The 26,986-nt window shown below is 40.0% G+C and overlaps 1 protein-coding gene across 2 annotated transcripts in view; it reads right to left on the reverse strand.

Moving 5' to 3' along the window:
• SMAD4 (SMAD family member 4) overlaps positions 1–23,681 on the reverse strand; it is a 31,291-nt gene extending 7,610 nt beyond the window's left edge. Inside the window, exons 1-9 of one of the 2 annotated variants that reach the window (XM_088152985.1) lie at positions 23,322–23,681; positions 10,611–10,930; positions 10,177–10,351; positions 8,568–8,597; positions 6,689–6,904; positions 5,579–5,698; positions 5,363–5,476; positions 3,759–3,809; positions 2,983–3,166 (exon numbers count right to left, since the gene is read on the reverse strand). In XM_088152985.1, coding sequence (XP_088009111.1) covers positions 2,983–3,166; positions 3,759–3,809; positions 5,363–5,476; positions 5,579–5,698; positions 6,689–6,904; positions 8,568–8,597; positions 10,177–10,351; positions 10,611–10,859 — 1,139 coding nt within the window. In that variant the 5' untranslated portion in view covers positions 10,860–10,930; positions 23,322–23,681. Of the gene's footprint in view, positions 1–2,982; positions 3,167–3,758; positions 3,810–5,362; positions 5,477–5,578; positions 5,699–6,688; positions 6,905–8,567; positions 8,598–10,176; positions 10,352–10,610; positions 10,931–23,015; positions 23,295–23,321 lie in introns of those variants that run through there. The other variant, XM_088152986.1, reaches the window with a different exon arrangement.
• Positions 23,682–26,986: the final 3,305 nt, after the last annotated feature.

Here is a 26,986-nt window from a genome sequence, read left to right on the forward strand (position 1 = left end):
CTCAACTCGTTGTGTTTGGAGGAGAGAGAATGCTGATTGCATCCAAAGAATGCCATACCTACTGTGAAGCATGGGGGTGGAAACATCATGCTTTGGGTCTGTTTTTCTGCAAAGGGACCAGGACGACTGATCCGTGTAAAGGAAAGAATGAATGGGGCCATGTCTCGTGAGATTTTGAGTGAACACCTCCTTCCATCAGCAAGGGCACTGAAGATGAAATGTGGCTGGGTCTTTCAGCATGACAATGATCCCAAACACACCGCCCGGGCAATGAAGGAGTGGCTTCGTAAGAAGCATTTCAAGGTCCTGGAGTGGCCTAGCCAGTCTCCAGATCTCAACCCCATGGAAAACCTTTGGAGGGAGTTGAAAGTCCGTGTTGCCCGGCGACAGCCCCAAAACATCACTGCTCTAGAGGAGATCTGCATGGAGGAATGGGCCAAAATACCAGCAACAGTATGTGAAAACCTTGTGAAGAGTTACAGAAAACGTTTGACCTCTGTCATTGCCAACAAAAGATATATAACAAAGTATTGAGATGAACTTTTGATATTGACCAAATACTTATTTTCCACCATGATTTGCAAATAAATTCTTTAAAAATCAGACAATGTGATTTTCTGGATTTTTTTCCCCATTTTGTCTCTCATAGTTGAGGTATACCTATGATGAAACTTACAGGCCTCTCTCATCTTTTTAAGTGGGAGAACTTGCACAATTGGTGGCTGACTAAATACTTTTTTGCCCCACTGTACATGAAACCTATTTCTAGTACACGTTCAGGACAAGATGCCAGTAGTAAATAAAGGGGAATCAGAAACCTATTACCAAGTGTATCTTTACTGGTTTACATAGGTGAAATAAGGCATAGGCATGGCCTCCCTGTTCTGTATTTCAAGACTGACAGCTAAGTATGTGTACCATTTCCTTGGAATACTGCTATGTCTGACTTACTTCTATCAATGGATCACACTTGCAATAGTCTACTCCTATACATAAGGGATTCATTTGATGCTGAAGTCACCAAGCGCTAACCGTGCCTGTGTAAAGCAGGTTTGAGTAGAAAAATGGGACAATAATTTATTTCATAACAAGATTCTATAATGAAAGTCTTTCCACTTATTTTGATCTTCATAAACTTTTCTGAGGTCACAGTTAGGCATTATAGGGACTCACTTAACAGAGTCGGGTATATCAAATGCATCCCAACTGGATTTTAATTAAACAGCCAGAGTAAGTTTCAGGAAATTATTGCAGGGAAAGGAGCACAATGTAAAGGATGCTGATTAAGGATAAAAACAAGTATTGTTTATCCATCACTGTTCTGGCGTGTCACCAGAATTCAACATTCATGCAATTCTTTCATTAAAATCACCACTTCAAACAATCAGCAACTGATAATTTTTAATTACATAAAAAGGCATCTCTTAGAGTAGATAAAACTCCACATATAACATATGATGCCCAGGCACAGATTCATATCCCCGTAACTTAACACATGACGATTGCAAAATATAGACTAAAAATGTCTGTGTGAAACAGACTCCATTTGGAATCTAATTACTTCCTCAGGATTCTTCCTAATACATAGATCTGTAGGACCTTTTGGAGCACCATATATCAATCTCTCTGTTCTTTAAGAACTAGGGGAGAGGTTCTGTTCAGAGGTTCCCTTGGTTCATTAGACAGAATATACAAGTGCCTTAAGCAGGCCTCTTCAATGATGGCACCAAAACTCTGGAATAGTGACCCCAGAAAGATCAACCAGGCAACATCATAATTAAACTGGCAGATGAAGGTATTTCTATTCTTCAATTTCTTTTAAGACTGACATGAGCTTAATGTACTTTTATACTGTTTGGATACATCATGAGAAGACCTAGCTCTCTAGAGAAGTCTATAATGCTGGGAAAGGTGGAAGGAAAGAGGAGAGGAGAAGAAGAGGACAACCAACAACAAAGTGGATGGGCCCAAGTACAGCAGCAATGAGGGCACTGTTGAAAGACCCGATGGACAGGCTGGGGATAGATCATCTTGAAGAAAATGTATCTATGTGGTCATTAAAAGTCAGTACCAACTTGATGGCACATAATCATCTGTCGACATTATTAATGGGAGATTTATTATTGATAAACAGACATAGCATGATAAATGACTGAACTTGAGAAAGAATATTCCAGAGTCAACAATGAAGAATATCTAAAGAAGACGCATACAGGTAGTCTCACTTAACAACCCTAATTGGGACCAGAATTTCCATCATTAGGCAAAACATCACGTGACCACACTGCTTAGCAATGGCAGTTTTGATAGTCCCTGTTGCAGTCGTTAGGCAAGGACCTCACGCTTCTCCTGCCCTGCCATGCTCGCCTCCACTTCAACTCCTCCCACCAGCCTATCTTCCCCCATTTCTGCCCTTTTGGCCAGCCTGCACTCCACCACCCCTGCCGCCCTGCACTCCACCATCCCCACGCTGACCTTCGCCATCTTCTTCCTCCCACTGCTGACAAGGCATTGCAAAGGGCCAGGCCAGGTGCGCTTCATCAGCAGCGGGAGGAAGAAGATGACGGTCAGCGGGGGGTGGTGAAGTGCAGGATGGCGGGGGTGCAGGGTGAAGGGTAGGGCAGCAGGGGTGCAGGGCAGCAGAGGCAGTGGAGTGCAAGACAGCCAAAAAGGTAGAGATGGGAGGAGACAGATGGGTGGGGGGAGGTGAAGTGCACCCTGCGGTCGTAAATGCAGGTGGGCTGCCAGGTGCCCAAATTTTGATCAGGTGACTGTGGGGGCACTGCAACAGCCGTAACTTCAAGGACCGGTTGTAAATACCATTCATTCAGTGTTGTAACTTTGGTTGCTGAACTAATGATTGTTATGCAAGGACTAACTATACACACAGACAGAAGAAAAGACCTTTAAAGTTTAACCGACAAGCACACCAAAATGAAGTACAAATCAGATGCTTCCTTTTCTAGAACTCACAAAACATACCTGGCTCTCTCAATGGCTTCTGTTCTATGAACATTGGAAAGCTGACCAAGGCAAAAGCGATCCCCACCTGAAGGATCCACATATCCATCAACAGTAACAACTGGACAGCTTGAAGGGACTTTGAATGTTTCCCCCACTTGAACATCCATCTCAAAATAGGCAATTGAACACCAGTATTCTGGAGCTGAAGTTTAAGGTAAGGTAAGGGTGAAGAAGAGAGAACTTAGTTAAAAAGATCAGCACTACAAAGACTAGATGAGTTAATGAGCGCAGGTAAAGGCTTCCTACACCAGATTTGTTCACAGGTCTGCAAATCTCCCTGTTGCTTTTAAAACAAATCTCCATTGACCACAATGGTTTTTAAAAAGCCAAACTGCTGATCATCGGTGCAAGACAGAGTTTGGGGGGGGGGGTGAAGAAGCAAGAGAGTGGAGGAGCAATAGGAGTACAGTGAATGGACTATTTGCCTTTCTCTCCTAAAGTGCACCCCCTTGAACGCCTCTCCCACAGCAAGCTGGCTTTTTAAAACCTTAGTGGAGTCTTTTTAAAAGACTAAGTGCTGCACTTATGGGGAAGGGATGCAACCAAGGAAATAAGGAAATCAACAGACTATGACTGGCTTGCAGACCAGAGTTCCCCCCTCCTTCTTTAATGTATTAGTATATATGGGTTGTTAAAATGGTAAGATAGATTTTAAAGGGGGCACAAGCTACCATTTGATTTTGTAATATGGAACAGCCATTTAACTGAGTATTCATTAATACTAATCCACTTACCAGGATGATTTGATATAGGAGGCTGGAATGCAAGTTCATTATGAACTGGCCCTTAAAAAAAAACAAAAAAAAAATCACACTTTTTATCCACTGTCCTTCCAAGTTTTCCAGGCTCTAAAAGAACATGTCCTATCCAAATCTAATAAATATAAATAGCAGGACTGTGTACAATATGGAAAATATGTTATATTTTGAACCCAAAACCCAGAGTTTTTCATAAGTTCCACCAAATTTCCTGGGTAAGTTGAGGCTCAGTAGAACCAAAACTTAGAACATTTTGTTGTGCTGATTTTCCATTAAACAAATCTAGAGGATCTTTTGGGGCAAGCAGGGCAAGGCTGATGCATCCTGCCTGCCCCCACCTCCATGGCCTGTGCACTGGTTTACCCACTACCTCAGCACCCTTCTTTCCCTACCTCCCCTTAGTTGCCTAGTATCCTTAGCTTTAGTTGCCTAGTATCCTTAGCTTTAAGCATGGCATATCCAACCAGCTCACATAACCATGTCTCCCCAAATCAATGTTTCCAGGATCTTCCTTTCTTTATTGCTACTTAGCTCCTGCCAATGTCCCTTGCTTCAACCAGCTGTCTGTCCCCCATCCTGACCTTCCCAGGATCTTCTTTAGCTACCTCCTGTTAGTCAATGATATCCAACCATCTCACCCCCACCATCTTCCCAGCAGCTTTCTTTTCCTACCTTCTCTTAGCCATTCTCAGTATCTCTGGCTTTAAGCTCAACACATCCAAAGTGCCCACCACCCCTCTCCCCACTCTTTTCAACACCTTTTTTCCTTAACTTCCCCCCAACTCCTCTTAGCCACTGCTAATGTCTTTGGCTTTTTCCAGCTGTCAGCCCAAAACATTTCCATCTAGAATGTTTTGGTCTGAATTTGGGCCAAACATGCATGATTTGGACAGAGACTATCTGAAACTAACTCTTCTGTGCATAGAACATTTTTATATCCATAAAAACAAACAGGCAATATAACAGAAACTAGGATGGTGTGTGTGTTTATATCTAAGTGTCTAATATTAAATATATTCTTTAGAAATAAATTCAAATTTGGCGTGAAGATTGCTCAAATATTTAAAGTAAAAATTACTTGCAGACCAGTATCTTAATCAAAGAGCTCTGCTTTTATATAAGTTCTACATATTCCTAAACAGAAAAATGGGGGATTGATAGAATGATATGAAAGAAGCACCAATATTTTCTTTTTTTTAAAAAAAATGTTCATATTTATATCCCAATTCTTCCTCTAAAAAGTTCCAAGTGCCTTTCATTAAGTTATTCTATTTGTACCCTGTTAATATAAAAGGCAGTAATTGGGTTCACATATTGCTCTATGTCATGATTTAACTATGGCTTTTTTGAATAAGCCATAAATGGCCTAATTCACAGTAAGTCCTAACCCAAACCACATTATGGCTCATTATGATATATGAATCCAGCCAGTAACTTGCCTGAGATCAGTCACAGAGTTTCTTAGATGACCAAATATTTCTTCATTGTTTCAGTTCAGCGTTACATCTTGCTGTCTCTCTGGTAACCATTATTTTATTTCACAAATTAAGCAATTCATACAATAATATATACGTGCTTACAGTAATGTCCAGGATGGGGCATAGGTGGGTGATGTTGAAGGTGTCCATTTTGATGGTGAGGGATAGTAGGTGTGTAGGCTGCGGTTCGACTACCAGTCCAAGTTGTTGTACTATCTAAAAAAACACAGAAAAAAATGCATTTATTCCCATCTCTTTGCAAGGAAAAGAATGCAAACTACACTAAACCATGGAATGGAATACAAACACTTCACTTACTGTGGTGGTAAGTAGCTGGCTGAGCTGTAAAGCCGTTCTGCTGTGCCCCTGGCTGAGGCCCTGAAGGGATCTGTAAGAGTCCATCGCTGTGGCTACCAGCCAACATACCGGTGGGTTGGCCTGGCAAAATGTGAAACAGTTCACAACTGCTTTAAAAAATGAATGACTACTCTGTTAGAAGACTGAAGTTTCACAGCGCTGCCATTTGCTATGATTACAGTAATAAAACCACAATAAAACTCTATTAGCACATTTCAGCATATTAATATAGCTGCTTAATTCTAATGGCACCCAAAATAAGACAGTAGATCTTGTTTGCTCCCTTTTTGTTTGATCTACTTATGCCCGGACTAAAGACACAAAAAGCAGTGCTTGGCACTCATGCTCTTATTATACTTGTAGATGCACGGACTTATTTTCTTGATCTAAGGAGTCTTTTAGAATTATGCAAAGTAGGAGACGCTGCTGGTGAACAGCTCTGTTTAACTGAAATGTAAAAAAAATAAAGTAAGGATGAAAAAGAGCACTGCAAACTATTGACCATCTCCCTAAACACTGGTCTGTTTTCTAATTTGCTTTCTTAAGATAATGTACAGATTTCCAAGGTTTTCTTTGTGATCTTGAGAACTAAAAGTACTTTCAAATCTAGGAGTTAAAATCTAGACTTTGCACCCAACGTGAGATACAATATATATTTGTATGAATACCCATTCCCCCCTCCCCCGGCATGCTATCTGTTTTATGTAATGAAGAACTGTAAGCTGCCCAGACACGGATAGACTGAAACAGCACATAAATGAAATAAATTAATTAATTAATCTGGATTCCAGCTTTTGCTCCATAAAAGGAATCAAATTATCTTTACCATTATTCAGCTTGAGAGCTAGTTACCCCACAGAACTAAATAACATATTAACTTACTCCAACAATTACAATGCAACAGAATTAGCAATGCATGGAGTTAACGGCAATTATCAACCAGGATTCCATGGTTTCTGTATTCAAGTCATTTGTTTATCCATTTTTACTAACGGTTTGATTATTCACAGCCAGGTTTTTAAACAAGTGGAACACACATCATGCATTTTCAAATGGCCATTATTATCTTACTTGTGGAAGGAACAGGAATGTTGGGGAAGTTGGTAGTGCTGGTAGTGCTGGACTCAGAAGAAGCTAACATAGCTGGAGTACTATAGGATTCAGTTGATGCTCTGTTACTTGGGGGATGCTGAATAGTCTGAACTGAATGGCCTTCAGCAGATGAGAGTGATGGCTGACCTTCAAATTCATGTACATACTCATCTTTTACTAACATGCTGGCAGGTGCTGTGATAGAAGAAAAGTTTAAAAGATTAAGGGGGAAAAATACACAAACAACTACTGTAAACATCCAGAAGGAAGAAAAGCTATTTTCACTTTAAGCACAGATAGAGAAGTATTATTTTAAATTACACAGAAGCACACAGAAGCACATCTGGGATAAATGAATTTGGGAAAGTTTTCTAACTAAAAGAGCAGGTTGATATTAAAAGTACATGAAATAATCATACACTTGAGATATTCAAAATAAAATGGAAGAATGCTGTCAGGATACACAAACTTGAGATACAATAGTTCCAAGTGATAAAAATATCCTTTTTGAAAGAAAAAAATAATTATTTCTGATATATGAATATTAAAATGCATTGTACTGAACCAGAATAATCCTTCTCACATCCATGCTCTTGGGATTATATCAAGAAACTCTAGCATCTCCATGGAATTCTTGGACATTTAAATTATTCTGGACCCTACAGATCATACTTAACAACTATTTATTTATAACAATCTTTATCTTGCAATAATTTATATCATTCCAAAGGACTTTAGGCAGCATATTACATCAATAAAGGAAAACAAACATACACACACACACCCAAAAAAAAAATAATCACAAAAAGCAAAGAACACCCGCGAGAGGTGCCCACAATATCAAAATGATACAGACATGTTTTGCAGTTTCTCTAAGAACTACATCTGATAAGCCAATGATTGGCAAGACAACAAAAGCAACCTGTAAAGGGCACAGAATATTGTTGCTACAATACATGTTGAAACTCAACACTGGATGAGCAGAAATGGACTTTCTCCTCCTCTTTCCCCATTCCCCAAAGGAGATTTTGAGGGTGCATGGGAGAAGCTGAAAGCTCTTGCACATCAGCAAAAATCGATTCCATTAGCAGACATATCCAACTGACTCTTACATATATAAATTCAGAGCCAGCGTCCTTCCCACACAAACCTATTATGAAAAAAGGAAGTCATTTAGCATACAGGGGACTTTTCCAATGTAATCAATGGAAATGGAGTTAATTCTAGTTGGTGGATAAAATAAAGTCCAGTTGGGATTTAATCCCAGCTTGGAAAAATAAATCCAAAATCAATGTATACACGTTCAAGAAATGGCACATAGAAAGCAGCTAAGATCAATTAACTAGCCAAGTAAATCACAGTAGGATGGATCCAGACTTATTCAATGGATTTATTCCAGGCATAAGTGTATCTATCCCAATGCATTAGTGAACGCACAGAAATTAGAAATTTATGATTTCAGATACATGCAATATCTCATTCAGATTGCGAAACTAATTTTTTTTTTTTCCGTTCTTGAAAAGAGACTTTTTATTGACTAACTCCATCAGGTGGCAATGTTAATCACATAAAATTAGTAGCCAGTTAAAGGTCTCAAAGAATAATTGGCTATACCATTATTTTTCTTTATTCCTTTAAGAACAAAAACAAGAATAATAACCACAATGTCATCTTTTTTCTTTCTCTGCCATTCATGTAATGGTACAGAACTTCCTTGTTACTCATATAATTGCACAATATAATACTTTGGTATTTTTTCTATTTCAGAAAAATACTTAGTTTTCCCAATGTTTATATAACTTTAAATTTAAGATTCCATGTTCTGTTTATAATGCATAGAATTTTATGTACAGCTTACCAGAACTTTGCAGAGTTAATCCTGAAAGATCTTTAAAGAGGAAGAAAAACACAAGTAATTAGTTCAGTTTCAAATGCCAGTAAATAAACGTTTTTACCATCCAAATTTATAAACAAAAAATGAACAGAAACATACAGATATGCCTTTTGAAGACCTAATTGTTTCCTTAGGTGTTTGAATCAGGAGGTTAGGTGAGCTCTGCTACTGTTGATGAGTTTTTTGTGACTGGGGTTATTGCATTATCCTTGGTACTGGGTGTTGTATGCTATAATTCCTGTTTTGATCCTTGTATATGACCCAGAGTCACTATAGTGAGGTGGGTGGCCATTAAATAAATATGCCTATAAAGTATTATTAAACGATGTTCTTAAATTCTCATTTTGGCAAGTTTTTATACCAAAATGGAGAGCTGTCTTTCTATGGTACCATTTCTGGAATATAATTCCATGATAATATTCCAGAAATTGAATATTTCTTTCCTGCCCAATTACAAAAAATACTTTTAAACAAAAGCTCTTCAAAGCTGGACAAGGAACCAATTCTTCCTCTCCACCAAGGCAAACATCCTTTTACTATTTATTGTCAGACTCTTTTCCAATCCATCTTAAAGGAATGTTTAAAGGACCTTCTTCCACATTCAAAACAAAGTATTGTCCATGGGGCAAAACAGTTTTCAAAAGTCTTCCAGAAAGAACTATGAAATCTATGAGCAAAATCTGCATTAACTGTAATACAACCTTGAACTGAGCTTGACTCCTGATGACTACATAGGCAGGTATGTGGCTTTCTTAGCATTAACACAGAAGTGTTTTGCCACTGCTTTTTTCCAGAATGTGTTTTTGATTTCTCAGCCTACAGACATGGGATTTCTCCCATCTAAGTACTATTCAGGTCCAACCATGTTTAGCTTTTCCAAGGTCAACAAGGCTAGCTAGCCTAAATGCTGGTTAATACAGTTCAATTGTCACAGAACCCACCTTGACCATCAACAGCAAAAGGATGCAACATTACAACCCACAACTATGAAACAAAAGATCTCTTGAATGCTGCAAGGCAAAGAAATGGCTAAGCAAAGAATTCAAGAACACTGAAGGAACCGAGGCTATAAGGAAATCAAAAGTGTCCATCTATATGGAGCTCTGGGAGAACATTTCTTTCAGAAGAAATAACTTGAAGAATTTTGCCTAGTTCCCCACTACAATGGCAGAAAAGAAATAGGGTTGTTTTACTGGCAGAGATGCTGTTCCCTCCTTGCATATATCCCAAGCATTTTAAGTTTCTTTCTTTTAAAGAAAAAAATAATAAAATAAAAGCTGCAAGCATAACTAATGCTGCATCTGAGCACTGCAACCTTGTTTCTGACTGTCAGTGTTCCTGGTACATCCTTCCTACAAAACTAGAGAAGCAGGGGAAAAAAATACAATGATGGATGGTCCCTTGACCGACCTCAAGAATGTTTGCTAACTGTCTAGAATCTACTGCCATGCAAGGTAACCACAAATCATAAAAGCCTACTCAGAATGTAGGGGGAGTGAGGAATCTGTTATTAAAGTTAACCTAATTTCTAATTTAAATTCAACAATTCACATGGAATTATGAACAGACTTACCAATGCCAGGTGACACAACACGCTCATAATGATATGGATTCACGCAGACACTGTCACATTTCAAGTCAAATGCATACTGGCAATATTTGACATGTTTGAGTTCATTTTTGTGAAGATCAGGCCACCTCCATAGCCGTGCATAAATTACATGAGGAAAACCCTTTCGACCAGCCACCTAAAAAATTTGAAAACTATGAAAAATTCACTGGAAAATTAGAGCAAAATTATATTTTTAAAAAAAACCTAGGATATGAAGGAAATATTATTATGCTTTTATGTTCTACTGAATGCTACAAAAAAACCACTCATCCATAGATTCCAACCATTTCTACAGGGTCACAGGCACGTTACATATGACAATTTCCATTCTTCTATACCTCTTTGTCACCATATAAGATAAAGAACATTATGGCACCAGATAAGCTTCTACTAACCTGAAGCCTTCCATCCAGTGTTCTCTGAATTGTAACACATTTGCTAGGATGAGCTCCATTTGTGGTTATGGCTGTAATCAAGGAATCCAGTTCATCTTTTTTCTCCTTTAGTTTTTTAACTAAGCTTTCAATAGCTCTCTTTGCAAATGTTTCACTCTCCCCTCCTTGTCGATGGCACATCAAACTGTGAACAATGCTCAGACAAGCATCATTACTTGTTGGCGTGTTAGTAATAGACATATTGTCCATTGGTAGAGTTTTCACTTCAAGACCAAAGATCCCTGCCAACCAGTGGGTCAGAGACTATATCCAGTGCAAGTCTACAAGAAAGGAAACAACCAAACATTACAAGAGCGGCCACTAAATATTTTTGGTCATATTTTTCTCTTTCAATATAATTGTGTTCCCTCTTTTTCTCAGTCTGTAGTACTTTAATGAATTAAAATGAATTGTGTAGAAAAGTATTCCAACTCAAACACATTTCTTTCCCACAGACATCTAGATTTGGAGATTTTTTTATCAAATGTGTACTCTTCCCCCTTCCAAGTATGTCAAAGAGCATACATCAGATTGAATCCTACTATCCTTGCAAATCCAGTGAATTGTATATCTGAGCATAGATTTGAAAACAAATCTGTTTTAACCATCTGCCTATACAGTGAATGGGCACACTCCCATTCACTTACACAAAGCATGGCAAGCCCTTCCCTCCCCACGTGCAACAGAGCCACCTCAAGATCGACAGCTGATTCTCAGTCATGGAATCAATCTCTTCATCTAGACCAGGGTTTCCCAAACTGTGGGGTGTGCCTCCCTTGGGGAGGTCCAGACACAGTTCGGTGGAGGTGTGAAGAATCTTTTAGTTACATTATTATAATAAATCCATCTTCCCCAAAGGTTCACTGTCTTGTTTTCCTTGTTAATTTGTGTTCATTTTGGTGTTTGGATTTCAGGGGAGGTGTGTACATTAAGATTACACTAAAGGGAGGTGTGATGGCAAAACATTCAGGAACTCCTGATCTAGAAACAAATGCAATGGCTAGGAACATGTGGGTGGGCAAGAGAGACAAGTCCAGATTTGCCCAGGTAAGACAATAGGTTTTACTTATCAGCTTAAAATCCAAACTTCAAAATGGGGATGTGTGGGGTGTGGAGGAAAAACTTGTCTGGACTTGCCCAACAGGTTCTCATCAGTTCTACCCTTACTGGCAAAAAAAAAAAAAAAAATCTCTTGGGAGAAAAGGAGGTAAACGCAAGACATATAAGGGGTAGACAGATCACCTGGAAAAAGGAAAAAGAGCATCTGGAAAAGGGAGAGAGATTGCTAGAAAAATGAAAGCAAGATGGGGACTGTAAACAGCCACATGGTGAGCTAGTTTCCCGAAGAAGCAGAGAGCTAAGCAACAGTCAGGTAGGAGGAAATCTGATGGGAATGAAGCTGAACTTCTCTGGGGTTAGAGGTGAGGGAAGGTGTGACCTGGAACCAAGAAAATATTCAATGAGCAGAGAATTAGGTCTGCTTTATGTGTGGAGAAGGCAGAGGCTCTAGATGGACAAAGTAAAGCCTAAGACCTGTGGGAAGAACAGAGCTAAGTGTCTCTGGGGTGGAGGTGAGAGAAGATGCTGTATTGTGACCCAGAAATCTCTAGGGAGTCAACAGGAGCTAACAGGAAGTGCTCTTAAAGTTTTGAACAAAAGTTGTAGTTTATGGAAGCGGGAATTAGTCAGGATCATCTGGCTGGAGAAGCAAACTAGGAGAAAATTTCCCCTCAGAGATAAAGTAAAAGGTTTTCAGATTATTCTATTTTCAGGTGTGCTAGTTTGGTTTATGGATTATGGTATTTGGAAATTGTTCACTGCTTCAAAGAATCTGCCTTTGATTTTTATATTGGAAATGTATTGGGTTTTTGCTAACTCAACTCTTGTATATATGGTACCATTTTAATCTATTTGAGCCAGACCCCACTTACAAGTCTCTTGACTGTTGTTTGAGATGTTGTTTTTTTTATCAGTGCTAAAAGCCTTATTGAACTCCACTGTAATTGTTGGAACATCAGGCTTTACTTTTTTTTTTCTTCTTATTTGCAGTAACACTCATCCTTAAATCATAACATTGAGGCTTTTGTGTTCATCTCAAAAGAAGGTAAGGCTCCTGTTCTCTGCCCACATACCTCAAAGCAACTAGGGCCAGGAAATAAGGCTTCAAAGTTCATTTTCTGCTGCTGCTGCTGCTGCTGCTGCTGCTGCTGCTGCTATTATTATTATTATTATTATTATTATTATTATTATTATTATTATTTGCAATTTACAACTAAGTTGCACAGGCTGTGAGAGCCCTATCACTCTTTCAAGTTGGTATTAAGGAGAAGGCTGCTCAAAGTTTTTCCATTCTCCAGAAAGATGGTGATAGCAATAGAAGTGGAAATTCAACCCTCCCTCCCTCCCTCCCTTCCTTCCTTATCCCAATTTGTATAGCTGCCCATCTCAAATTCATGATTCTGGGTAGTTAACAAGTAAAAACAGCATAAAAAACACAAAACAGTAAGAACAAGAACACACATAGAATCCACAGGCAAGCTAAAAACAAAATTACCCACAACAATTCAACATAAGCTTCATCATGCCCCAGGAGGGCAGAAGGCAGAGTCAAAGGACCCCTCATCATCCAGCAATGTTCCACCTCTCCTCAGGTTATTCACTACAGTCTGCCTCACTTCTCATAAAGAACAGCCCTCCTAGAAGTATCACAAGATATTGTCGTCACCATCATCATCATCATCATCATCATCACCATCATCAGATTTATATATTGTCTTCCACCAAGTAGAACAATCAAGATCTCCCTAACCAAAAAAAGAAAAAAAAAAGCTGAGAGAGAAAGAAAATGGAAGTGGAGATTCTGAACAATTTAGCTTGGATCCAACAATAGTTGTGTAACAGAAATTCAGCAACAGGCCATTAACTCTAAACAAGCCATAATGCTGGGAAAATTGCTCAGAAAGATAAATATATCTACCAGTCAACCAAGTGAAAAATATTATTCTACCACACATGAATAAACATTGGACCTCAGAGCACTGTGGTGCTAAAATAACAAATGAAACTATGGAATTGGAATGCAGTCTTTCATCTCACCTGGACCTGAATAGTTAAGAGCATAGCTGCTCTACAAAAAAAATGCTATCACTATGAAATGTTTAGTGTCTTTCCATAACAGCCAAAGCAGTACTGTGATGCTGCCGCTGCTGAAAATCTTTAGCAAGTGTTCAGGCACATAAGCTCTGGGAGAGGGTACAAATGGCCTGTTGCCCACTCTGACTTTATACAAACATACATAAAACAAATTCAATTATATTAAATATACTTTAAGAGAGTTCTTGAAATTTAAAATCTGAAAAAAATCTGAGAAAAGGAGCAGATCATATATTTTCCACCAATAATTAGTAGAAAGCAGCAACTGCAATGACAGATGCAACAATAAGCAAAGAGGGAAAGACAAACTGAACATTAGAATAAAGCTGGAAACATTGGGTTAAATTATTAAATCTGATTTAAATTCCAAATAATCTAATCAGGCAAAAATGTATTTCCAAGCATGCAGTCAAGGTAGCACCTGTCTGCAACACTTGAAAGCAGCCACACCTTTTCTTGGCATCATGCAGCTGTTGTGCAATCCTAAGAAAAGGAGTTAGAGATAGGCACTACATTTGCAACCCCATGTACTCTGAAGCACATTTTGCCTTCAAATCTAAAGCACTACATAATTCTGTTATAATTATATTTTTTTCAAAAAATATACATAAAACATGCGCATACAAAATTATGTAACAGTATCAGTAGTAAAAAGGGCACAAAGGAGAAAAATCAACATCTAGCACACTGTGCTTCTTTTTTAAATCTGTTTCACGGAAGTTTTGGTCTTTTTAGGCAAGGCTCCAGATGATACCAAGAGATGCAAGATGAAGCTACACATTTCACTCAAGGCAAACTTGCATCATGAATTACTTAATGTTCTTTCATTTCAAGAACATAAAAGAGCAAAGGCTTATTTTGTCCAGCATCCCATTTTTCACATCATTCAATGAAATGCTTAAAGGCAGTCAGCAGGCTTCCAAGTTTTTTCCAAGTACCCAAGTTAGTTAGCTGTCTAGGCTTAAATGCTTAAGCTTACTGGCTTAAAGGAAGCCAGCAAGCCTTTTTCCATAATTTAACTATCCATGGATCTGTTTAATCATCCTTTAGACGTCTCAAAGCTAGTGACCATGAGCACATCTTGTGACAGCAAATTTTATACTATATGAATAATTCTTTCTTTTCATATGACCTGAATCTGCCTTATTTAATTTTCTTGGATGACCCTAGATTCAAGAATTATAAAAGGGAAACAAACTCTTCTCATTGACTGGCTTCACACCATACTCACTTTATGTACTTCTGTCATTATTTCCGGTTTCCTTCTTTGCAATATTAAAATGCTAATATGCCCCAGATCTTTCCCCAGCTCCAAGTGACAGCCACAAATTGAGCAATGGCACCTGGGGAGAGAAAAGTCTGCACATGTCTAACACTCTAGGATAGGAAGCTTAAAAGGCAGTATTTCAATCAAACCTATTAAGCACACAGACTTTCTTGCACCAAAAGCCCACACTCAATGGGAAAATACTGTGGAAATGGCTGGAGGAAGTCACACAACCCCCAAAAGAAGCTAAAGTCTATAATAAATCCAGTCATGGTGTGGTCAGCCCTCACTAAGCCCAAAAATAACCTCAGTAATGTATCACCTTTACATGTACCTATCTTCTCAAAAAAGCTAGGAAAAGCATAATGGCATCATATGTTTAATAAATTCCTTGCTTCTGTTCAACACTGAAAACCTAGTGAAGGTGACTTTTATATTCTGATAAAGATACTGATTAAAAAGGATACTTCACTCTCTTTCCAGATAAGAGTTAATGTCCAATTGACATTTAACATTCAAGATAGCTGGGAAGTTACAAAATCATTTCCAAGAAAGCATTAGCAATACACACGTGTTTGTTGAATCACAGAGCCATCATCAGAATATCCTTTTTGCATATGTGGCTTCAGTCTGTCTCCATAAAATGCCAATCTAAGCTATCAACCCAGTCATCTTTTTAACAGAAGCAACGGAATTCAATGAATGACAGCTTTTCCAATTAGGAGTGCTATGCTGGTGCAATGTACTGCCTCTTTTCATTCTTCAGAATATTTCTGTCCCAAAGGGATATTTGAACAATTAAGAGACAGCATTTGGAAGCATGCTCTGCATGCTTTAAATATCATTACAGTCTTTGCATAGCTTGCATCAGTAACTATTATTTACCAGTGTTTAGCTCCATAAAAGCAATACAGATGGGGACATGTAAAAACTCACAGGGAATTGTTAATGTGTGAATTAAAAACTCCCTCTTTCCTTAGATTCTCCAACTTCCATTTCTACTTTGTTGCCAGAGGGATTTCTGAAGGGGGAGGGACACATCTGCAAAGCCTTATCGTCCTTTAATATTCTAGCTCATTCCTTTCTCTGGACACTGGCTAGTGTTTACATAGTGCCCTCTACCCAATCATTAAATTGTGGGGAAGGGGCCGACACCTTGCTCTTTTTCCTTATAGAGAAGAAGCCTTGCCAGTTCCTGTGATCAGTTCAGGGCTAAAAAGAATGCACAAAAATGCTGGTTTTTGTCTAGAAGAATGTTTCTATCCTTTAAGTGTTCATGTATCACTGAAGACAGTTGGATGATTGCTTTAGTTTCCCATCATTAATCAGCAAGTCTGAAGAAGATCTGTTTTCACTATTGCTGCCCACCCCAGGTCATCAAGATTGGGGTAGCATATAAATACTGAAAAATAAGTAAATAACTATACAACAAAATAACTTTTCCTCCTATACCTGAAGGGGAAGTTTAATATAGAGAAATGATATATTTGATATTAAGGAACCGCACAGAATCTAAAAATACTATCTTTAATACAGAAACACAAAAGGAGCTTCAGCACCTGATTCATGAGCCCTGCCTCTCACCATTATACTCTACTAATAACGAATAACTGGAGGTTTCAAATGGCCCCTTTACACCAATCTAAGTTGCCAGTTGGCTTCCAGGTGCAATTCAAGGTACCAGCTGTCACCTTTAAACCCTACATGGCTCTAGACCTGTTTTCTGAGGGACCACCTTCTCCCGTATTCCTCCGGGTTCTGTCTATACGAGAATGCCATCTGGTGGGGCTTTGGAAGCAGGTATTTTCAAACACCACTCCCATCCTCTGGAATTTCCTCCCCACAGAAATCCCATTCTTCCCTTCTGAGTTCCAGGACAGCAGTTAAGATCTGGTTATTCCATCAAGTGAAGCCAAACCCGAAATTTTCAATCCTATAAAAGTTAACAGCATATGCTGAAAAATGAGACTGAAGACTAAATAAATATTAAGTGACAACATAGAAACTTTAAAAATGACCTAATGGATCCAAGTGCTAACATCAATGCTTCTTCTTGCCAATAATATTGTACCATAGCTACTAAGCAAAACATGTGACATAAATTCAGTAATCACTATCACTGACATTTGAAGTCTAGTGGAGAATCATTCAGGAAGTATGCATAGTGATAATATGCTTAGGAAAATTAAACCAGTGGTCACCTGGAAGCCAGTGAAACATTTACCAATTAGAGGCTTTGGAAATAATATCCTGGCTTTCGATAGCAGCATTAGCAACTTCTGTTGGCTATCCTAGAAACAGAAAAAGTGTTTTCAGTTCAAATTAATTTGTTCAAAAGTGTAAAAGTGTTAAAAAAAAAAAAAGAACCCTTTGGGAGTTGAAAAAGCAGAAAACCATTTGTTTTCTAGTTTACAAAATACAGTGCAATGGAAGGTAATGCTGGCCTTTGTTAACTCATTTCTATCCATAGAATCAAGCAGTTTTCCTTCATTCCATTCTGAAAACTCTTCTGGAGAATTAATGAGAAGCTCAGCGGGAGAATTCTCTCCCCCTCCAAGAGAAGACAGGCCTTCATTAATTGGTTTCACTTAAATAATGTTAAAGTGCAATGCATGACCATTATCCACCACTTTCAGCATATTATACATTTTCTCATGCTGATCTAGTAGATGTCTGTTAACTATTACTTCTGTAAATATGAAAGGTATTTGGTCACAGACACTCAAAAAACTGAACTATTTAAGTTCACATATTTTAAATAAGACATGTACCAATTTTTATTGTTTATTATGCTCAGCTTGGGTACCATTCTAGTAATCGGATCTGTAAAATAACTGGCCTATGACTAATAATTCGCCACTGAAAATGATTTTCACTAACCTTACAAACATTCCCTTTAAATTCAAGTCCATAAATACTAACATTTATTAAAACTATTAAATATATTTATTTTAATAATAAATTAGGATTTATATGCTGATTTTTTGTAAATGTTCTGAGGTAATGAACAGTAAAAACAGTTGAAACACCGTATCAAAACTAGTAGCAAGTAAAGAAAGCAAACAGAATACTCTCCCAAATGAAACAGAAATAATTAAAAACACAAATAAAATAAGAATACATTTAAATAATGCATTAGTGTATTGTGACTGGAGTGTCACATACATCGGAGTAATAAATCAAAGTAGAATTACCCTAGGTTTGAAAACAGCTACTTGTCAGGTTGCCTGGTATAAGAATTGCCTCTACGTATCTCAAAAAGACAACTCTTTATAAACCAGGACCATTTGTGTATCTGTATGTTTCCTTTTAATATGTTGACAAAAGATCAACAGATCAATTCATGCAGTTCTAAGCATGCATACTTTCAAGTCTTATATTAATGGGGTTACTTTCCCAGAAGAATCATGTAAGATTATAATCATAGGCATACTAGTAAAAGAAGCCGGAGAAAAGCACTTCTGTAGTGGTGATGATGAACATTTCTCTAAAGGCAGCATTTCCTTAGGCAAGGGTTGTTCTCAGCAATTTGTCAGAGCCAACCCTATGATTTTTTTTAATAAGTGCAAATACCTCTTTCATTCTTCTTTTTCCCCAAACCCATTTTTCTTTCTTTTAAAAAATCCTTTTTTCATTGGGAACAATAGAAGATTAGCTGTTGCAGCACCTAACCAAACTTGGCTGATCTTGGAAGCTAAGCAAAATTAAGTCTGCTCAGTAGTGGGAGGGGGAGCCACCCTGGAATTCCATGTATGTTACCTAGTTGGGGAAGTAAAAAAAAAAAATAGAAAGAAGGCAACAGCAAACCATTTTCTTAATTCTGATGCCAAGAAAATTATTTGGATGAATCACAAGAAATTGAGTTTTATTCAGGGATAGCTTTACCTTTTAACTGCTGGGTGGAGTGATCTGCAGGGGTGCAGTACAAATACATGGCTAAATGTTGCAAGGGAAAAGGAGAAGCCTCAACAGCTCAGATGGGTACACATGCCACTTACAACTCACAGACTGACAGTTCCCTACCCATATTCTATAAATTATGTGATAAACTATATCTACTTGTCTTTACTGCTTCAAATATAAATAATACTTAATAGATAACTAATATGATTATTTTTTAGAGAAAAAATAAAACACATCATTGCAACTAGAGATTTTATGTGAAGATTTAAATTATTGTTAGGATTGGTGATTTAAATTTGTTTCAGTAAAATCAGTCTCCAGAAAATAGACTTAGGCTCTTTTCATACCAGCCCTCTACTTATTTCAAGAAATGTATCCCCTTTTTTTCTTTGCATAACACATGCAATTATTCTAATCAGTAAGGAGGTTCTTTTTTAAAAATTCCATAGGATAGCAGGAAATGCTCATCAACTCAGCATCTCAATCCATTTGATTATGTCCTTTCCCTTAACAGATATAAAAATGTTATTCAACACTTTTCAAAAATCTCACTTTGTTTAATTAGTAAAGAAATTCTATCCTGCTTTACACTTTCTAAGGCACCAAACTATTTACAAGAATTGTAACAATAAGAGCACCATTACAATAAAGAAAAGCCTAGTTAACAAACCAAAGGCCTGAAAAACATGCACCATAACAAGAAAGAAACTAATTAAAAGATGCTATTTCAGAAAGCTTTATCTCTGCAGGCAAGAAAATACTTTAGAGTCACCTCTGAAGATTTTTTAAAGACAGATGAGGAACATGTGGCCTACCAAGTACTGCAAGTTAACAATTCCAACCTTGACCATTGGCCATGTTGATGCGGGCTCACAGGAACTGGAGTCCATTAACATCTAAAGGGCCACATGTTCCCCACTAAGTCACTTTAAATGTATGATGTATTATTATTTCCAATGGCAGGTTCCTCCATATCAAAGGAACAAGACTCCCAGAAAAAGAATACATATATAAGCATGAATTAAAGGATTAAAAAGTAACATTTCACAGAGTATAAAACTGATGATTAGATGGAAGCCAAATCCAGCTGCAGGAAAATAATATGCCTAAGTGATGTTATTCTCTACACACATTTGTGCATATGTTTAGATTCTTAATCAAATAATATTCAAAATACTTAATTGTCAAAGAGAAATTCAAGACAGACATACTATACAGAAAGAAAAACAAAACAAAGAGTCATTTACAATAACCTTTGTGTGAAAATACAAGGTTTAGCATTAAAACAAAAGGATAATAAAAACACTGAATGTAAATAGAAAGGCTAATGTTTTAAAAAATGGTTTCAGAAGAATAGCATAAAATTGTCAATTATTATAGAACAAAGGATAAGCTAGGGTCTGAGAGTCACTACCATTGAATTCAATGGGACTTACTTCTAAGTAGATTCATATAGGGCATGCACAAGACACATGAACCACAAAGCAGCCAAGCACGTTTAATCTAGCATGTTGTGCAACCTCAGCCCATGTAGTTAGTTTATGGTTAAGTGTGTTGTGCAAACTCAGAAAACTGGGTTAAGTTAACCATGAGTATGTACATCCTTATACACTAATTATAATGCCACAGAATTATAATCCATGACATATACATTTCTGTTAGAAGCAAACAACAAAATATGAATATTAACAGGAAATAACCTTTGCAATGAGATCTCATTTTCTTGATTGTCACTTAATAGTGGGAAAAGTACTTTTAAGCAGAGTGGGAAGAAGATGGCTAATCTGAAGAATAGTGGGAGTGTTTATAATGTACAACTGTTTACAAAAGAAGAAACTGAATCTCAGAGATATCCTCAAAACTGAAGACATATAATATTAAGAGTCACATTCAAATCTGAGGTGATTATTGAGTACAGCAGTACTGAAATAACATGGGGGGGAGGGTTAGTTGCAAGAGGTTTAAAAAGATTTAAGGGTTTGTTTGTTTTTTTATTAGCAGGCAGAATATTGCTCTAATTCAATAGAATCCTTACTAAATTAATTGAGAAGTTACCTAAAATTGCCCATATGGTCGGTTGGAAATTCCTATCCTATCTACCACTCATAAACAAATTTTGCAAATGCTTTTCTGAAAGAGAAGTATCTAACCTTTTCTAACTGCTATTGGGCTTCATCTAGAAAAGCAAATTTCCACTAATAACAATGGAAATTCTCCTTTGTCTTTCCCTTTTTCCAGCACTGCAGAAACCAATCCAGAGAGTTCTCTAACTCTCTAGAGCAATACAGAGGAGAGAGAGAGAGAGAGAGAGAGAGAGAGAGAGAGAGAGAGAGAGAGAGAGAGAAAACATACATTCTATTGTCAGCAGGCCAGCACTGGACAGAATAAGGGTGTGCAAAACATTTCAAATGATTTTAGGTCAAAACATTCAATTTCAAGATTGATTCTTTTCCCCTAAGTCCAGATTACGTTTTTCTTGCCATAGACACAAGGCAGTTTGAGCTTAAGACAATTCTGGAGGGTCAGAATAATCTATTCTGAACCTGAAAGAGTAATTTTGAACTTGAAATAGAGTGTTTAAAACTCAAAACATTTCAAATATGAAACATTTTCAACACTCATAGACAGAATCCCACATTTTCTCCTGCTCCATCAATTCATATGTATGTGATATCAGAGTCTATGGGGGAGGGTATAATAAATTTAAATAAATAAATACTAACCAGATGTAGCTACTCTGATTGTCAACCTAATATATGTGTAAACATGGCAGATAAGTATACTGTATTCTAAATATATATCAAGAAAACTGAAGGAAAAAAAAGTGTTTTTAGCAACTCTATGCTTAATGTGTGAAAAACGCCTAATATGTGAAGAAAACAATCCATGTACACTACTACTTCAACTGTCATTTATACCAAAGAACGTTTAATGTCAAAGTAATCATTTATCTTCACATATCTCTCAACCACCCAAGAAGACCAGGCATCCATAGATACTGGGAAGATTTCTGAAGTGGATAATAGCTAACAATATCTGTAGGCAAATATCTTGGAATCCATACCCAATATCAGTTTTCATTTCTACAGTATTATTCAACAGTGCTTTAAATTTTACTAATACTGAAAACAAGTGGCATAGAAAGACACATGCAACAGAAACGAATCAGCCTACAATCATGATGGTTAGTACTTCACAATTCTCGTAACAAAGATAAAATCTTATGTTGATTGCACATAATGTACCTACTTATTACCATTGATTCAGGAAATATTATTGATTTCTAAAGTAGTTTTTTTCCAGTGGAACATGGAATACTTTACCCCTTCTATATTTAAATTCTGGAAAGATTTATTATGCAAAAATCCATTGCAATAAACATTTAAGGCATATATTCAGCAACAAGTTTTAACGCAGCATCATTTAAAGCACACTGACAAGCAATTATTTCAACATTTCCCCCCCAACTGGAAAAACAGATATAAAGTTTGCAGTCTATTAAATATCACTCTGCTGCATTCATTTCACAAACGCCGTGAGCTGCATTATCATCCGCCCAAAAAGTCAGGCAAGAATTTAAAAACGAAACGCACGTGGACTGGAACCCACTTTGTCCGAGGCACAAGGATTCGCCACGCAGTAATCCCGAGCCTCTGAGTTAGTTGTCAGAAAAAGTGAGGGCAGCAAAAACAAGGAACCCAACAGGCTAGCCCTGCCGAAAACCACCGCCACGGTCCTGCGGCCCCCGAGCTCCCCCTGGACCTGACAAAGCGGTTCGCCCCATCAATTCGCCTGTCGCAATACACTTGTGCATTTTTCTCCCGGTGCCGCCGCCCCCCCGCCCCGACTTTCGGCTCTTCTCGCCGCACGCGACAAACGAAGCGCAGCTGCAGCCCCGAAATCTGCGCAGCTCCATTTTAGAAGCAGGCGCGCGGCGGGCGGGCGCTTCTGCGGACGGCAAGGAGCCCGCGCGGCCGCTGCCCGCCGCGGCTTCCCCGGCGGAGGGCGGGCGGCGGACTCGCCCCGGCCTCGGCGCAACTTACTTCTGAGTAAACATGCCCTGTTGAGTCTTCCGGGGGAGGAGGCCGCCAGACTCTTTGTTCTTTTCGCCCGCCACAGACCGAACGCGGCTGCCGCAGCCTCCCCGAACGGGCGGCTTCCCGAGCTGTGGGGCAACATTTCCCTTCCCTCCCAGCAGGCTGGGGACGATGGGCGTTACAGTCCCTGCCGCCTACAAGGGCCGGCCGGGAGGAGGCTGGGCTGCAGCCCCCGCGACCGCTGCCCCGAGAGGGGGCGAGGGGGACCCGGGCGGGGGCTCCGGGGAGAAAGCGAGGCGGAAGGGGCGTTACCTGGGCCTCCGTCGGGACCCCGCCGGGGGCTGCGCCGCCGCCGCGGCCGGCCTGCGAGGGGCCCGAGCGCCCCCTCCCCTCTTCCGCCGCCGCCGCCGCCGCTCTCCCCTCGCTCCGCCTTCCCGCCTCCTCGGCCGCCCCGAGAGAGGAGGGGGAGGGGCGCCGTGGCCGGCGGCGCCGCTCCCTCACGGCGCGCGCGCAAACGGCCTCCAGGCGCGAGGGAAGGACGTTCCAAGCGACGGCGGCCGCCGCCTGCGTCGTTGTCGTGTTGTTGTTGCTGCCGCTGCCGCAGACACGTCCAGTCAGGCCCCGCGGCGCATGCGCTACATCCGGGTTTCCCCTTCTCCCCCTCCCTGGCTCCCGTTCTCTCTCCTCCCCAATGGGTTCCGCAACACGATCGCCCCAGTCGGACGAGCGGGACGCGCATGCTCACACTCGTCCCATGACGCGCTGGACGATTTCCCTGGAGAGCGACGCGGGAGGGCGCGGCCAAGAACTTTGGGAAGAGTAGCGGGCCGATGTGTTTTCTTAGTTTCGAAGTTGCCGCCCGCCCGCAAAGAGAAAGGGACGGGTTTAGGGCAGACTTGGCTTTCGTTCTAGCGGTATGTACCGCGCACGTACCTCTAGGTAGAAATACACACACAGTGCGTGTCGCATTTACCCACCCCCTCCAGCAAGTAAGGATGTGCACGAAACAGCTGCTGGGGAAAGTTGTTTCGAGCCGAAACAGCCCCTCCACCCCTCCCAGCAGAACCGGAACATCTGGAACAACATCTGGAGGCGTCTTATGGGGCGAGTTGGGAAGGGTGCTGCGCCTGGCCCCCTCTCCCCGCCATCTCCCAACGCCTGCCTTTCCCCAGTTCCCTTTAGTCGCCGTCCTGATGGCTCCACTTTTTCCAAGCCCGCGTGTTTTGCAACCCTGCCCAGGCCAAATGTGCGTGCGGGGGCCCCTGCCTGCCCCCGCACCCGGAACCTCCACCGGTTCGAGCACGGAACGTTTTGCACCACGGAGCGATACCGATATCGGCCCTGATGCACAGTTCGCGTTCACACGGTCCAGACGAACGGCGGCAGTTGGAAGCGCTCTTCCGATCCCCGAAAGGAGAAGAAGGTCACGCGTGCTGCTGTTCCTGAATGAGTTTCAGTTCCAGGAAAGCAGATCCTGATGGAATGTTACACTAATCTATAAAAACAACCTTCCTATCAATAAAAGCGGGTGGACAGGGGACTTAGGCAGACGAGGGTATATCCCCCCTCACCCCTGGAGCAGAGGATGCGCAGTCTGACCTTAGTCTGGGTTCCGGGGTGCAGCAAGGGGTTGGTCTCCTTGACCTCAGCAGGCCCCTCCAGCTCTGGCATTCTCTGGGGCAGAGCTTTGGGGTCTCAGGCAGAAAAGCATCTTTCCCATCCTTCAAGCCTTTTCACACTGGAGACGCCCAAGGTCAAGCTGGAAGGGTCTGCCCACCCGTTTGTTTCACTACAAGGGCACTCAGACTTCCCCACCCGCTGCACTGCAGCTTCACTGTTTTTTGTTTTGTTTGCTTTCACTTAATAAAAGAGAAGAGAGAAAAGTAAAAGCAAAACATAAAAAAGGAAAAAGCTATTCAACATTGCGTGTGTGTGTGTGTGTGTGTGTGTGTGTATCTGTATGTATGTATATGTATGTGTTGGATGGATGGATGGATGGATGGATGATGGATGGATGGATGGATGGAGGAAGGAAGGAAGGAAGGAAGGAAGGAGAAGAAAGAAAGAAAGAAAGAAAGAAAGAAAGAAAGAAAGAAAGAAAGAAAGAAAGAAAGAAAGAAAGAAAGAAAGAAAGAAAGAAAGAAAGAAAGAAAGAAAGAAAGAAAGACCAGCATCAAGGTATATGGACTGGAGAAAGTCTATCTACATGGTCGCTAAGTCAACAACAACTTGATGGCACATATTCAAAAAAAAATGTGTTTATATAACAGTTTCAATAAAAAAGGACCATATTTCACTCTAATCGTCCAACTCATTCATAGGCTACAAGTAACAGTTTTGTTAGCACCACATGCTAAACCATAGTATTGCTTATCCATGGCTGTCAAAACCACAGTTGGCTAGGTTTGCACAACACACAAAGCCATCAATCATGGTTTTCAAACCACAATGACTGGCTTTCTACAACATGCTAAACCAAAACCAAACAAACCATGTTAGGATTTAGCATGTTGCCTCAACCTATCGATTGCCAAAGTACTTCGACACTAAGAACTTCTGCTTGCCGCTCCCTGCAGCTGTCTTCACCATAAATCTACCTTTCTATTGTTCTCAATTTTTTCTCACCCTTCTTATCTGGATGCATCCTGTCAGAAAACTGCAGATTCTTAAAGTGATGCAAAATCCTTACCAGCTCTTTCTCTTGCCCTGCTTCAACTGGTTCACAGGATGATAAAATGCAGATGAAAAAGGGGGGCTCGCCTGTGACAACTTTTCAGATTTCACAGTCCAGAATTCTAGGTTGACAGTCGAAAAAGTGTTTCCCCAAGACCTGCATCAAAATGGATGAGTGGCTAAGTTGTATAGTAAGGAGAAAAGAAAGAACTCTCCACGATTAGTTACAGGAAATTTTATTTGGCTCATGGCACTGAACAGGAGGAAAGCTTGGGTAAACTGACTCAGTCCCTGCTATTTAAAAAGAGGAGAAGGGACAGAGAGACTCTTCCACCCAAATCATACTCCGATTCTTTGAATACGGGAAAGATGCAGCCTCTGTCCCTCCTGTGTTTGCCGAGTATAAAATCAGATCAAGGGTATTTGAGTTCGGGTGGGACCACCACAGTGGCAGAAGCATTTTTAACTTCTGGATGCACTCGGATGGAACAATAGAAAAGAAGGCAAGCACATGTTATCTTAGAAGAGGATAAACCACATTTCGCAATGTGCCTCCAGATTCCTCAAAGCTCTTTTGCTGTGCCAGCAAATGGGCTGAACTGCCCCAGTGAAACATCCACCCTTAGTTGAGTAATGCTGCACTTCTTGCCACAAAAAAAAAAAAAAAGCAAGCCCAAACCAAAAAATGCTACCAAAGCATTTCAAAACCGCAACTGGTTTTCCGTAGCATTTATTTCTGAAATCAATTAAGTCTCCCCATCTGGATTGCATAAACTAACCCAAGTTATCCAATCTTTGAACAGATCCAGTCTCCCTAGTGTTGGCCCCTATATTCTATCTCCAAGTTCTCTTTCTCCTACTCTCCGAGGTTTTGGAAAATGATTGCATTTAAATTCCAACTGAGTTTGCATTCAGCACACTCCCACTCAACCCCTCAGTCCACACCATTCAGTTCAGCTAACAAAAAATACAGCTTGATGTTTATTTACTAAAACTCAGTAAACATCAAAAACAGTTAACTGGCAAAAATGAGTGAAAAGGCAGGCAAAAACAGGGAGAGCAACAGGCAAGAATTTACCTTATCTCTATATTCATAGAAGGGTATACAGGGTGTCTGGGGAGGGGTAGCACCTCTGGTGGAGGGGCCTGCCATGCCCTTTCTAGGGCTGCTCGTTCACCTTTGGTCCCCACCTGGCACTCAGCTCTCACCTGCGGCTCCAAGTAGCTGTAACACGCGCAGCGGCCCCACCCCAGTAAACCATCTTGGCAGACGGGCCAAATCAGGTGAGGGTAGCTGACAGGTC

This window comes from Python bivittatus, unplaced genomic scaffold (genome assembly GCF_059951505.1).
Source record: "Python bivittatus isolate LINGU-HERP-01145 unplaced genomic scaffold, Pbiv_v1 ctg000570_np1212, whole genome shotgun sequence".
Lineage (NCBI taxonomy): Eukaryota > Metazoa > Chordata > Lepidosauria > Squamata > Pythonidae > Python > Python bivittatus.